We start from the raw sequence: 14309 nt of genomic DNA, 5'->3' as shown, positions 1-14309 counted from the left end.
CGATAGATCAAGCTTTAGAAAGATTGAACACCGTATTAGATACCCTCGTAAAAGCCGGATTCTCTTTTAATTTTGCGAAACGTTCTTTTTTTAAAGACATCGGTGCTCTATTTGCGATATGTAATTCATAACGGAGAAGTTCGTCCTAACCCGGGTAAAATACACACCTTAAGTTCTTCACCTGTGCCAATGACCGTTACACAGTTCAAGCAGTTCATAAGGTTAGCTCCGTACTTCCGAAAATTCATCCCTAAATTCTCACAGACGATGAAATCCCTGTATGCGCTCGTCTCAGATAACAGAAATATAACTTGGACAGATAGACACGAGAAAATAAGACAACAGGTAGTTTCCGCCCTGACCGACGCGCCGGTACTAACGATATTCAACCCCAATTACCCGATAGAACTACATACTGACGCTAGCTCGGAGAGTTACGGGGTGATTCTGACGCATCAAGCCGAAGGTAAGACCAAGGTAATAGAGTATTACAGTAAAAGAACCAGCTCCGCGGAATCCAGATATCACTCCTATGAACTCAATACATTAGCTATCGTAAACGCCGTAAAACATTTCTGTCACTATCTATAGGGACGGGAATTCCTTATCGTCACGGATTGCAACTCGTCGAACGCATCGAGTGATAAAGTACATTTAAATGACAGGGACCATAGGTGATGGGCTTACTTGCAGACTTTTATTTTTGACATTATGTATCGGGAAAGTAAACGGGCGGCTCACAAATTTCTTGTCGCGAAACCCCACAGGCGTTGACCCTATTAAATTCGACAAAATCAAAGAGAAAATAGCTGACTGGCCGAAGTTTCGGAAGATTGACTATTAGCGGGACAACGTCGTGATTCTCAAACCTTGGAAATCGTCAAGGGATTGCAAAACGATGGACTCGCGGAAGACATCGCGAATACATACGAATTACGGTTCGGTACTCTGCACCGTAGGATACAAAGAAAAGGCAGGATTCTCTGTGTACCTATAGACCCAAGATGTTTTAGATAGTCTGTTATTAACCATGTGCACCAGTCAATTATGCACTTAGGGTGGGAGAAAACGCTGGAGAAACTATACGAGTATTACTGGTTCGAAGGGATGGCGAAGTACGTTCGCCGATTCATTGAGAACTGTCATGCTTGTCAAGTTTCGAAAGCCAGTTTAGGTAAGATACAAGCCGAACTGCATCCTATACCTAAGACCAGCATACCCTGGCATACGGTCCACATGGACATAACAGGCAAGTTGAGTGGTAAAAGCAATTCAAAGGAGTACGTCATTGTTTTGATCGACGTCTTCACTAAATTCGTATACCTGCATCATACTCGTAAGATAGATTCCCTTAACACCATTAAAGCGCTTAAATCCGCTATATTTTTATTCGGAAGCCCCTGCCGGATAATAGCAGATCGGGGGAAAATGTTTTAAGGGTAAAAGAATTTCGAGAATTCTGCGAAAGCAAACGAATTAAAGTTCACTTGATAGCGATCGGTGCTAGTAGAGCCAATGGACAGGTAGAGCGTGTTATGGGTACATTGGAAAATATGTTCACGGTAGTAGAGACGACCGGGCGGCCGTGGCAAGACGCGATTGGGGAAATACAGTTGGCTTTGAATTGCACCACCAACCGCGTGACAAACTCGAGCTCATTAGAACTACTAATAGGTAGAACGGCAAGACTTCACGATCTGTTGTTACCCGATAACATCAAAAGTATCGGTATCTCCAATATAAGACGACAGGCAATAAAGTGGATGGAAACTAGTGCTAGGTATGATGAGGATGGATTTGACAAAGCTAAAGCTTAAGCGGTTAGGTTTAATCTCGGTGATTTCGTATTACGCAAGAATGAGGAAAGGAATCAAACCAAACTAGATCCAAAATTTAGAGGTCCACTTGTAATAGCAGAAGTCTTGGAAGGGGACAGGTATATCCTAAAGACATTAGACGGTAAGCGATCGTACAAATACAGTCACGACAGGTTGAGGAAAATGCCAGATGGTCGCATCCCTGCTGAGTTGGATGTCTGTAGTGAAGGCAATAACAGTGACCATGACGATATGTGCACTTCGATCTCGGAAGATCAGTAGCACTATGCCATTAACACCCGGCAGAGCGAGTTCGCACGTGTTTCGGGGCGACAGTATGATAAGGCTCAGTGAGAACATGCGATGTGATTCGCATGCATTTCGGGGCGACAGTATGATAAGGCTCAGTGAGAACATGCGATGTGATTCGCATGCATTTCGGGGCGACAGTATGATAAGGCTCAGTGAGAACATGCGATGTGATTCGCATGCATTTCGGGGCGACAGTATGATAAGGCTCAGTGAGAACATGCGGTGTGGTTCGCATGCATTTCGGGGCAACAATATGGTAAAACTCGGTGAAACCGTGGAACAAGGCTCTATGTGCTCACACGATCTAGAAGACCGAGATCCTTTGGAGTGCGAAATCGAAAATGGTCCATCATGCCGTTACGATCCGACTAATAACCTGCAGGATGCAACTATCACCTTGAATACAAACTATAACGCTACTAATTTTCATTATCTTTTATTTCTTTGCTGCCAAACCCCCGAACAGGATTTGTTGCTACACTGGACCCTTGCCTTATTCGAACATCTAGTTAAATTGTGAATAATGTCAATTGTATCGAGTCTAATATTAGGAAACTCAATATTTTAGTTACACACGAGGACGTGTGATAGTCAGAATGGCCGTGTCGGAGATGAAAGAATACTGGAACCTTCCCTTCGGAACTTTGGGAAGACCCCTAGTGTTGTAATTTAGATTTCACCATAGCCGAATTAAGAAACTGTTGTCATTCGATTCGACTGTACTTATTTGAGATTTATGATAGTGAGCTCGGGCTCGAGGCGACAACCAGTCGCCGAACGTAGTCGCGGTCAAGGGATGAACGTTTTGTCTAACGAAGGCATGAAGTAACTCTATAGCTCTCCTTAAAAGAAATACTTAGGACGGGGCACGACGGTAAGCATTTCAACGATTTCTGTCCCGTGGCTCGCCACACGCAGACTCTATTCTTTGAGTAAGATGGTTACCAGATGTCGACGCGTCTCCACAGTACATGTTCAGCTAGCCCGAGGACCTGCTATAAATCTTAAGATCTGTTTAACTAAAGTCCTTCAAACCGACAAACAGTCCTCGTCCCAACTACAAGAAAATAGGAGAAATCTATTTTCCTCACCAACGACGCTTCCTCTTCTCGAACTTTCTCTTAAGGGCGGCTAGCACCCTTCCCTAACCACCAACATGGAAATTGACCAATTAACAGTAACGCCAATTTCCCTCACTTTCCGAATGAAGGCTTCTCTCCACGAATCCGATGATTTCGTGCCCTTGGGCACACCCGTCATAGTTTTCCTCGACAGCGTTACCGTGATGGAGAACCACTCTCCGGTACGATCTCAAAGACGATTCAAGTAACTCTCAGATACGTAGTGATTGCCTCGTGCATTAACATTGAGTACAACTTAGACGCTGAAGAAAAGTAGAGTTCGTCATCCCCTTGACCGCGGATTCGTTAGTGAGCCTAGAATCATTGTCATTGGCTTCTCGAGTATCTAATTATCGCGATTACTTGTCCAATTCCATCATAGTCATATTTGCACTAGTAAGTATCTCCTCTATTGCATAATGATCACGTCTAGCGCCAATAGGGATTCGTTTCACGCCCTCAACCCTAACTCAAATCTTAACGTCCACCCGACATATATATATGTATTTATTAAATATTTAATAGAAGTTTCAATGTACAGCTCAGCAACTTTTTACAATACTGTTTGTTGAAAATTTCCAAGTAGATATAGAGAAAATAATTAATTGAATTATTTTATTATATAGTATGTGTCATATAATGTTGCTATTTCTGTATTTAGAGGTAGGATCACAAAAGCTATTATTTCATTCTTTGAACAAATCTATCACACTGTTCTGAGCCGAAAAATCTTTATTGCACTTTCTTACATAGACTAGGGATAACAAGCAAAAGAATACCTTAAACCTATCGATTAAATCTATCGATTGTATCTAGAACTATCTTCTAGTTACTATTTATTGTAACTAGCGTATCTGCATATAGATGGCGAGCACGAACTCACGTTGTCATTTTCAACATATAAAAACACTAGTCTGCAAGGCAAGAGATTTTTGACCATCGTGGCGAATAAATAAAGATAAAAGGAAAAGGGATTAAAAAGGATTTGGAACACAGGCAAAAAATATGGCTGGAACTTTTGTACTGGCGGGTCGATTTGGAAACAGATGGCTTCGCAAATGGTGGAAGGAAAAAACAGTGAAACAAAGAAAGGAAGAAAAGAATTCAAGCTTGTTTCACAAAGAGACAAATGGTGGCCAGGAATATTGAACTGAAACGCGTTGTCTGTTTTTTCATCTTTTATTATCTTCGTCTCTTTCTATTTCCGTAGAGGATTTTTAAACCATCTCTGTAGTATTCTATCCTACAAAATCATATACGCAATCCACTTTCCAATTTTTCCCTTCTTTTTTCTCACCTTTTCCCGATAATTAATTTTTTTAATCGATCCTTTGTAACGCGAATTGGAACTGCAACGTATCGTTTCAATATGTTTTAAATCATTTCAGCATGCTATGTTATACAGTTTCTAACGTGTAGATTCTTTGAACGAAAAAGTCATTTCTGAATTTTAGATTTTCATCAACTCTTTGCCTGGAATTAAATTCAAGGTAAATTTGTACATTTGTATGAAACGTAGAATAATTTGCGATAAATTAAACGATCGTGTTATAAATTTACAATTTCAGTATATTTCATTTAGAATTCACTCTGAAACTATTTGAAATTAAAGTTAAGATTAAAAGTAATGGCAAGCCAGATTTTTTCGTTAATCAGTTGAAGATTAGATTTTCCGAAAATTATTATTTATTGTTACTTTGACTGGGGAGGAAAGCTCCTTTAGTGAAAAAGAAGACAATGCAGAGCAAGTGTAAAGAAAATAGTACAACACAAGATGATAGAAAAAAAAAACAAATAATAAGTTACAACTGAAAAGAAGAAGGTAAAATATAAAAATATAAAATTAAAAATTCAAATACAAAAATTATAAAATCTAACGTTATGACATTTTTAAGTTCTGAAAAATATTAAATTACATATCTGTAGAATCTATTCCCTAAATCGCGTCTTTTCCAAATTTTCCTACAATATATTAATGATTACAGAAGAAGAAGATTAGGAATGGATACGGTATAAAGTCGCAATAGAACTATACTAAAGATTTTTATTTGCCTCAAATGACCGTTTCGTCACTCAAAACGCGTCAACTTTAACGCCCCATTGATTTTACGAGCACGCTATATCGACTTTAGCAACTGTAAGTCCGACTATCTGAAACTTGCTACTTAAACCGCAGGTCTGACTAGGGTCGAATTCATGCCACTTGCACCGCGTTCCACCATACGTACTACTGTCCGATCTGTCTGACCATAAACTTCCCTAACTCCTCAACCACGCTCTTCACAACCCACAAAGCAGAATTCTCGTAAAAAAGTTTCGCTGAATCAAGATTGCCAACGTTTTCAACAAACATATTTGGATATAGTGGGTCGTAAAAGTGATGGAACACCTGTGGACAGCTTATGTGTCTTATATGAAACATTTAGAGGAACGACTGTTCAATTGATTGAGAAATTAGATTTTATTTTGAAATTATACAGGCTATAATAGAAGATGCGAGACTAACTTTGGAAGCTGGTTGTACGACAAATAAGAATGAAAAAGATTTATATAAACGTATGTTAAAAAATCTATCTTCACAAACAAATTTACTCTTTTGATTTTGTATTACACGATTACCTTTGTACGGAAGACGCTCATGCATTTAGACGTAATCAGTGCTTGTTAGAAATTGCGGAATGAACCGCATTGTTAGAGTGAATATGCGAACTGGATTCGTAGAATCTTTTCTCGCGCTAGAGAGATCTGATAATCAGATTACCAACGTATTTGTCGCGGGGTAAAGAACAAACCTTTGGGTGCAAAGGGTCGATTCCATCTCATGAAATTAATTTCGCCGCAAACTCAACTCTCGTTGCTTACTTGCTTTCCTAGTGATAGTAGTGAGAAAATGGGCGGATCAGCAGTCCTTTTTCTATTTTCTTTTTTCTTTACATAACACGTGTGTCTCTGTGAGAAAATCAAGTATAGCATTAATAAAACAAATTATAAAGACTCTTCATGATTTTCTTGACTATAAATAACACTGAAAATAATATAAAATAATGATAAATTGTACATTGAAGTAACTACATTGAACATATGAATTATTAAACATTTGCTAAATAAATGTTTTATAAATTATTTAAAGTCTGGCTGTCCTGAAAGAATGCATTTACACAGGCTTCGGTATCAGTAGAACAACCCCATAGTCATACAGACATCAAAGTGTCACGAGCCAAATACGAGACGCATAACCAATACTCTCAAGTAGAACAATCCGCCACTAGCGAGACACTCGAGTAGAATGATCCTTGTACGCGATCGATCCACCACGAATAGAATGTTCCACTTTCGCGTTCGCCAGTAGAAGCGCCGCGTGAGTAGCCAGACATCCAGAAATGTAACAGGGAGACCGGATATCCAGTTACCCGGGTTCCTCTTTGTTGTTTCATCAACCCGTGTTCATACCGCGTAATAATCGGATGCAGTAGAATAATCCTAGCACAAGTCCGCACATAGGGACTGGGTTACATAGGGTGTCCTAACAATTTTGATATAGGCAACAAGGAGAGTATTTCTACGTGAAAAAATAAATGGAAAATATGCAAAATATATGGAGTATTATAACAAAAAGGAAACATGGAAGGTTTTAGCATTTCTGAGAAAACGAACACTTATTTTTCGATGTATCATGTTACAATTTTATATTCTCTCATAGGTATTATATAAGAGTGAGATATTTTATTCATCGTTTTATTCTGCACCATTTTTAACTTTTCTTTGTAATATGAAGTAATATGTAATGCGTTAAATTAGACCGTGAAAAATGGAAAGTACATTGTACACCAGAATTTCTTGTAATTACCATGGAACTGCAGGAAATTTTCATTCAAATTAATACGACGTAGCCCGTGATAATGAGCATACACAGTAGCATAACACAGGAGGAAAAATGTAAAATTCAAAATTCGTTAAAGTTGACATTTCCTTTTTTCCTCGTGGATCCTTCATATTTAAAATTGGTTAATTGCTGACTGAATACGAGAAAAACAGTTAGTGGTTTGAAACGAAAATAAGTGAAATATATGGAATAAGATTTTCCCCCTGAGAGGCCTCGTTTTCAAGAAAATAAAATTTGAAAACGTATTCCGTAAAAAAAGTAAATTGCCAAATTTGATTTTCTTGGAAATAGAGTATCCTGTGAAAAAACTGTATTCCACATTTTCGATCAATTTTCGCACCTAGAATAACGTCTCGCCGACTCTTCTCTCCTGTCCAATCCGGATCTGACCAAATTCGAATATATTTGACAAAATTTCAAATTCGATTTTCTCAAAATCAAAACGTCATGCGAAAAAATTTCATTCTACATTTTCGACATATTTCCTCCTGCCGATGATTTTATCCTGTCCAATCGAAAATTAGCCAAGTTTGAGTATGTCCGACAAATTTTCAGATTCGATTCTCTGGAAAACGAAGCGTCATATGAAAAAACTTTATCCTACATTTCTAATTTACTTTTTAACGTACAGTTACTCGGGCTTTCTATTGTACCATGATTTCTGGACATCCTGTACATGTGCAAGTAGTATGAGCCAACGATTTATCGGATCAGCCATGAAATCTTCATGCTCAGTCTTCGCAGCACTGCCACTTGTGAAACATCGTATTAACGACCACGACGAGCGTGAGTAAAAGAAACAGACTATCAAATGAAGTTTCTTTGAGCTGGTACGCGATGTAAATCTCTCTTCTTCGTGCATTTTCGCCTATGCATTTCAGCTCCTTTGATGGATCACGGAAAAAATTGTCGGACCTGTTGTATAAAAGTACTGTGGCTACCTTTTTACCATTTTGCCTAGAAGCGATAATGTACCACCTCTTAGTTCCTTTTAGCGCAGGTGCAATTTTCCAGCGGTTCATAATGCCATCTCCTAACCGTTTCCTTTAAGAAACGCTTTTTACCAAGTAACTTATAATATAGTATCTTTTAAACATCTTTTCACGTGAAACTATTTTTCAATTAGTCATAATGATAGCCTTTACCGTCCTTCCCAGAGGGAAAATTTCTTTTCGAAATTTGTCGTAGGCGATGACCTCATAATAATTAACAGCGTTACCCATTATCATTTTTATTTATTTATTTATTTCTTGTTTTGCAAGTTTTTAACGAGTACGTAAACTCAAAAATAGATTCTCATGAATTCGGCAAAAATTCTTCGAAAATACGTAAATAGATCGTATAGCCTTCATCTTTTCGAAATATATTTTTCGAAATATGTAGTGACCAGGAACAAACACGAACAGTGTGCGTCATTAGAATGTTCGAAAAACATTATCCCTGTGAGAATGATGCATATTCAGGTGCTAATAAACGCAAACAGCCGACACACGACTGTCGATAAGTTTCTCAAATAGATTCCACGTTGTTTCTAAAAACAGTCGTTCATCAGCAACGTAGCATAAATGTATGAATGTTGCGTGTTACGTGTACAGTTCGTGATAAATACAAATAGTACAAATGTCATACATACAAATGTCAGGATCGTTTTTAATAAATTCACTTGAATGATGGAACTTGTTTATCCCGCGTGTAATATTATGAAAAATTTCAAGTCCCAATGTAATGATAATTAGCAGATTCCATTATACATTTTGTAGTCGCGGTATGGTGAGCGGATGGGGTAGGAACGTAGTTAAACGGTTGAATGGGATAGTAGCTCACCGAAAATGGTTCCCACGCTGTTGGCTATCGCTCCGGAAACGGCTCCATTCGTAAGGGCATCCAGGCAGGCGCTAAGAGCGCAGGCACACGCGCTCGTACCTATAAGGTACTCCAGTATCATGTTCCATCCAATAATGAATGCTATTAATTCGCCTACGGTCACGTAACTGTACATGTAAGCGCTGCCAGTTGTGTGAGGCACTCGTACTCCAAACTCGGCGTAACATGCTCCTGTAACATCAACACGAAACATCATGTTCGATTAAATAAAATCCAAAGGTGCTGTTGTTATTTCTTTGGCTAATTTTTCTTACTCCCACATTTCAGGATTATTCTTTTGATAACTGTATTATCACGTAAGCATTTATTATATATTCGATAAAGCGCCTTTATGACATTCAACACTGAATCATCGATCGCGCACTTCTTTTTTTTTGGTTTTTAGGTTATCTTCCGAGCTCCTCAATATTATTACTATTAATAATATTTTCAATAAAATAATAACTAATTGTTGAACCTGGGCCCATACCTGCTGTTATTTCTGTATTTAGAGGTAGGATCACAAAAGCTATTATTTTATTCTTTGAACAAATCTATCACACCGTTCTGAGCCGAAAAACCTTTATTGCACTTTCTTACATAGACTAGGGATAAAAAGCAAAAGAATATCTTAAACCTATCGATCAAATCTATCGATTGTATCTAGAACTATCTTCTAGTTACTATTTATTGTAACTAGCGCATCTGCATATAGATGGCGAGCACGAACTCACGTTGTCGTTTTCAGCAGGAGTAGATATTAGTTTGGATAAGTAACGTAGAATACCAAAGGTTGCAATCTAACTTGGTTCATACATTTCTTAGTAAAATTCTTTATCTTTGGTGAAAGGAGGCTACCGTATAAAAAACTGACTGAACTTTCTGGCCAATCAAATGCATAGTCACACGATTTAGATTTCTGTCCACGATAACACGATAGGGAATATGAGAAAAATTCTCGGAACTTTCTTTGATGTGATATAACAAAATTTGTAAAAAGCTGTTGACAAAATATTTGGAAAGCTTCTAAAAATATTTTTTATTACAATTAATTAATTTCTACATAGTATGAACAAAAAGTGGCCAGAATATTTTTCAATACAATATGAAAAATGTTGTGAAAATTCTTGCAAATTAAAAGCACCGCGCAAATTCCCAAACTTCATTTCTCTTTCTTTCTTTCTTTCTTTCTTTTTTCAACAATATCGAAAAATTTGCCTAACCTCAATTTCAACCAAATATAAAAAGTGTTCTGAAAATACTTATAAGTGAACCAACCAAGAAGTATGCATTTTCAATAGCTTCAAAAGTTTCGCACCGTATTGAAAATTCCTCTGAGAACATTTTCCAATGGAAAATATCACAAAAGCTCTCAAAGCCATTTCGACCTTTTTCATTAATATCAACAAGCTTTGTCAAGCTATTGTTTCAGCAAAATAGCAAAAAATTCCTGAAACGTCTGATTCGCGTTCGAAAAAAGAAAATCGATGGATAGTAGCCAGAGAAACATCAACAGAATAATGAGGCAGAGGAGGCGATTAACGATATGACATGATAAATTAGCAGTCGGCACCGGCGTACATCACAGTTATCGACGTTTTAATCCGTTGGTTGATTCGATCGGACAACCAGCCACGTTCTGATGTAACAGCTGATTAAAGCTTCACGCGTTTAAAGGCCGCTAATTGATGCGCAAGTACGACCTGCAATGATTTAAATTAATTAGCCTCACGGCGTCAATTTCCTTCCTGATTTTTCACTTTCTTTTTTCTTTTTTTTTTTTTTTTTTTTTTTTATTTCATTGGCCGTGACACGTACCTCGCTCGAATAAATATTAATATATTCGATTCGCGTTTCATCGCCGATAATTTCGACGTATGGCGGCGGATAATTTTCAGACATGATAATTAAGCACGCTTACAACGTGTTTGTTTAATTCGTTTATTTATGAAACTAGCGTATTTCGCAACGATATCAACGTGCAATTTTCGTGGTATTTTAGATTTACGCTATCGGGACAGACGTAGGAGCTTCGGTCTGGAAACTGGCTTTTAACTCGGCAAATATCGAACAAAATAACGCTATGATAGCAAGAATAACGAATGAATAATTAGCTTGTGTTTTTGTTTAACTTGTGAGAAATTTATGGAAGCAAAAATATTTTCCGTATAAAATTATGTTAGTATTCTCTTCGATATAAGAAGGAAACATATCGTATGTTTTCTTTAAATTCAAAAATCTTCTCTAAATATTCTCTTTAATGCAAAAAAAATATGCTGTACCTTTAGAAAACAAGATACAATATATTTTACCTCGAGGAGGATGCTAACATATTTTAGAAAGAATATTATATATTATATATAATATATAATATTTTATAATATAACATATTTTACATAGAAAGTATCTTAACATTCCCAAGTTGGAAATAAAAATTTATTAATACAATGCCTTGTGTGTTGTCACATATTTTATCAATCAATATATTTTATATACAACGTATTTCCATTAATTGAACATATTTCATATTTTTATTTTCACAAATTGAAAATGAAAATATGCAGCACCACGTATCTCCTTTACGTCAACAAGAATATATTTCATACAGAAGATATTTCTATTTTAAAGATATACAATGTATTGTACATGTCTTTTTATAATACATTATTATTGTATATCATAGAGAGCTGAGAGACAAACGTATTACGTAAGATCGCCACGTAGCAATCCACGTACAGTTATGGGATTCACGCGTCTGGTTACAGGAAAGCAAGGCTGATGTGCAGCCCGTAAATCTAATCCGACATTCTTTTCCACTCGCCTCGAGCCATAGCAGCTGTCCTGCCGTATATGTGTCAGCAAACAGAGATGTATGGAAGCACGTGCACCATGGTGATCATGGACTACATTCGTGACCGGTGGCCTGATATAGGGAAAATAGGAAAACGGGTTTTTCCAACGGCAAGGGAAGGTTTGATGATATAAGTTAGATGAGAAAATGGATAATACAATTATAGTATACCACGTGTCATGTAACTGTAGTTTTGTGAAAATAGTTTTGCAACGAATGTGGTAAAAGATTTTATCAGATAAAATGAAATTGCTTATTGCTTAATATCGTAGAGGTTTCAAGGTCAGTACACTTTTTTATGGTATGGCATCAAAGTGGAAAATAAGTTTAAAAGCTGTGTGAAGTTTGATTTTGCAAAATTTATGGAGCTATGCTACAACGTTGACATTTTCGAATGTTTGTTCAATTAGTCCATTTTCACGCTCGTTCATTTTGATACATTTTTATGGAAATTTTGTTTCAATCCATTAGGAAGACTCAAAGAGAATAATTCAAATGAAATAATTAAAAAACAGGATTTTAGTTGATTCTGTTTTATACTGTAAAGAAGCAACGATTGCTATAACTAGTTAGACGATTGTTAAAGAGTATCCCATGATATACACCGGTCGGACAAAGGAAAGTATAGCCAGGCTCTATATCTGTCTAGACAGCCTATAAGTAGAAGCAGACTGTACATTGTCAGACACTTGTAAGTCTTTTAAGATGTGACATGATAACACGATTTGTAAGTAGAATATAAGCTATATCCCGAGTATAGCAAGTAGAATAAAATTATACGTAGCATTCTGTTTTTAAGGAGAATAACTTTACGTATAATCAGACTTTGGAATAAAATTGCGGTAAGCAGAATATTATACAAACTTGTATTTTTCATTAACTTAACACGTGTGCTTTAATTGCAATTATTTCTATTTAAAATTCGTTTCAACATTTTGATAAGTACAACACAGTGTTCCAAATAGAATATCACCAATTGTGATCAGACTGTGATCAGACGGGCAAGTGAAACAAGATGTTAAGGAGAGTAACTTCACATATAGACAGACCATAAAATACAGTTATACTAAACAGGGCAATGGAAGAATTTATTTTTATTATCTTCGTGTATGTTGTACGTGTAAAGATATACTTCATGTATTGTACATTAGAGAAATTGTTTCTGGCATGTACGTCGACTAAATTCTGTTTTACGAATTCTCTAAGCGGAATACAGCGTTCCAAGTAGAATATAATCGACTTTAACCGGACAGAAGCAAGTAGAACAGAATTATACATAACAGCCAAGTTCTAAGGAGAGTAACTACGTACATGGTCAGACTTCGAAGTAAAATTCCCCTAAGGAAGGCAATATGACGATTTATCTTTTAATTATCTTCGCGTATATTATAGTCGCGCATCCAAAAAATGTTATCTAATAGCGTCATCGATTAAAATTCACTTAACCATTTAAAATGAGCATTCTTGTGAATGTTCTACGAATGCTTGAAAACGACATCGATTGTTCTCGTCACAGAAAGAATGAGCAATGAGAAAGAATGTTTTTATGGTGTATGCTTGCAAATGTTATGATTAATTCTAAACGACAAAAAGGAAACGACGATACGCGATTTCTCGACCATTTATACGATAGAGGTCATCTGTATATGCGTAAAGATAATTTCATTCGTTTTATTTCTTTATAAAGATTTGATAAACGCGTCAAATCATCTGATATCGATTTTTAGAAAAATTATGCATTAGAAATTATATGCATTTGTTGATCTTTGTCCCGAATCCTCGTTCAAACGAGGATAATTTCATTAGAGTGGAGAGCGATCGAGCATTCATTCGTCTGATGTAAACGCGCCCTAAGGCAACGATGAACCGCGTGTACGACCGGCGGGAGCCACTTTAAAATCTTTCCAAGTGGAAACAGAATTGGATCACGTGATGTTTTACCGCCTTGGACCGCTCTCGACGGTTTCCGCCACACAAACACCGTAAATCTAATCCGACCGCGTATCTAGCCGACGATAAATACGGTCGAGAATTCTCGCCGGCAGCGATGGTAAAACAACGCTTCCCATGAAGACATACTGCTCCCACAGCTGCGTATACTATACTTTTCCCAAACGTTTCTTTAACACACAAGAGGGTTAAAACATCCTTCATCTCGAGGGAAAAACACATAATCCTTGGACTTGTTATTACAGGCTGATATTTATCTTACAATATTTCATTTTATTTTCAATATTTTGTTTCTGGATGTGGGCTACATTTTTCAGTATTTACAGAAAATTTGCAAGATACTTTTGCCATCGGTGGAAGCAAGAGAGATCGTCCATATTTTGAAATATTAAGAAAAAATGAGCGAGATTAATAACAAATTAAAAATAACTGATTTTGTCGAAATACTGATTGGTGGAATTGTACCTTTCTGCAATTTATGGTTTCATATTCGTTTTCTTTTCTTTTTGATG

At 36.8% G+C, this 14309-nt stretch overlaps 1 protein-coding gene across 3 annotated transcripts in view; it reads right to left on the bottom strand.

Moving 5' to 3' along the window:
- LOC100645900 (probable cationic amino acid transporter) overlaps positions 1-14309 on the bottom strand; it is a 72739-nt gene that overhangs the window by 28798 nt on the left and 29632 nt on the right. The window contains exons 1-2 of one of the 3 annotated variants that reach the window (XM_020868082.2): positions 9272-9513; positions 8958-9188 (exon numbers count right to left, since the gene is read on the bottom strand). In XM_020868082.2, the coding sequence (XP_020723741.1) occupies positions 8958-9132 (175 nt within the window). In that variant the 5' untranslated portion in view covers positions 9133-9188; positions 9272-9513. Of the gene's footprint in view, positions 1-8957; positions 9189-9271; positions 9514-14309 lie in introns of those variants that run through there. The other 2 variants (XM_012319598.2, XM_048413240.1) reach the window with 2 other exon arrangements.

This window comes from Bombus terrestris, chromosome 16, assembly GCF_910591885.1.
Source record: "Bombus terrestris chromosome 16, iyBomTerr1.2, whole genome shotgun sequence".
In the NCBI taxonomy this organism is placed as follows: Eukaryota; Metazoa; Arthropoda; class Insecta; order Hymenoptera; family Apidae; genus Bombus; species Bombus terrestris.
This window is presented reverse-complemented; position numbering and strand designations above follow the sequence as displayed.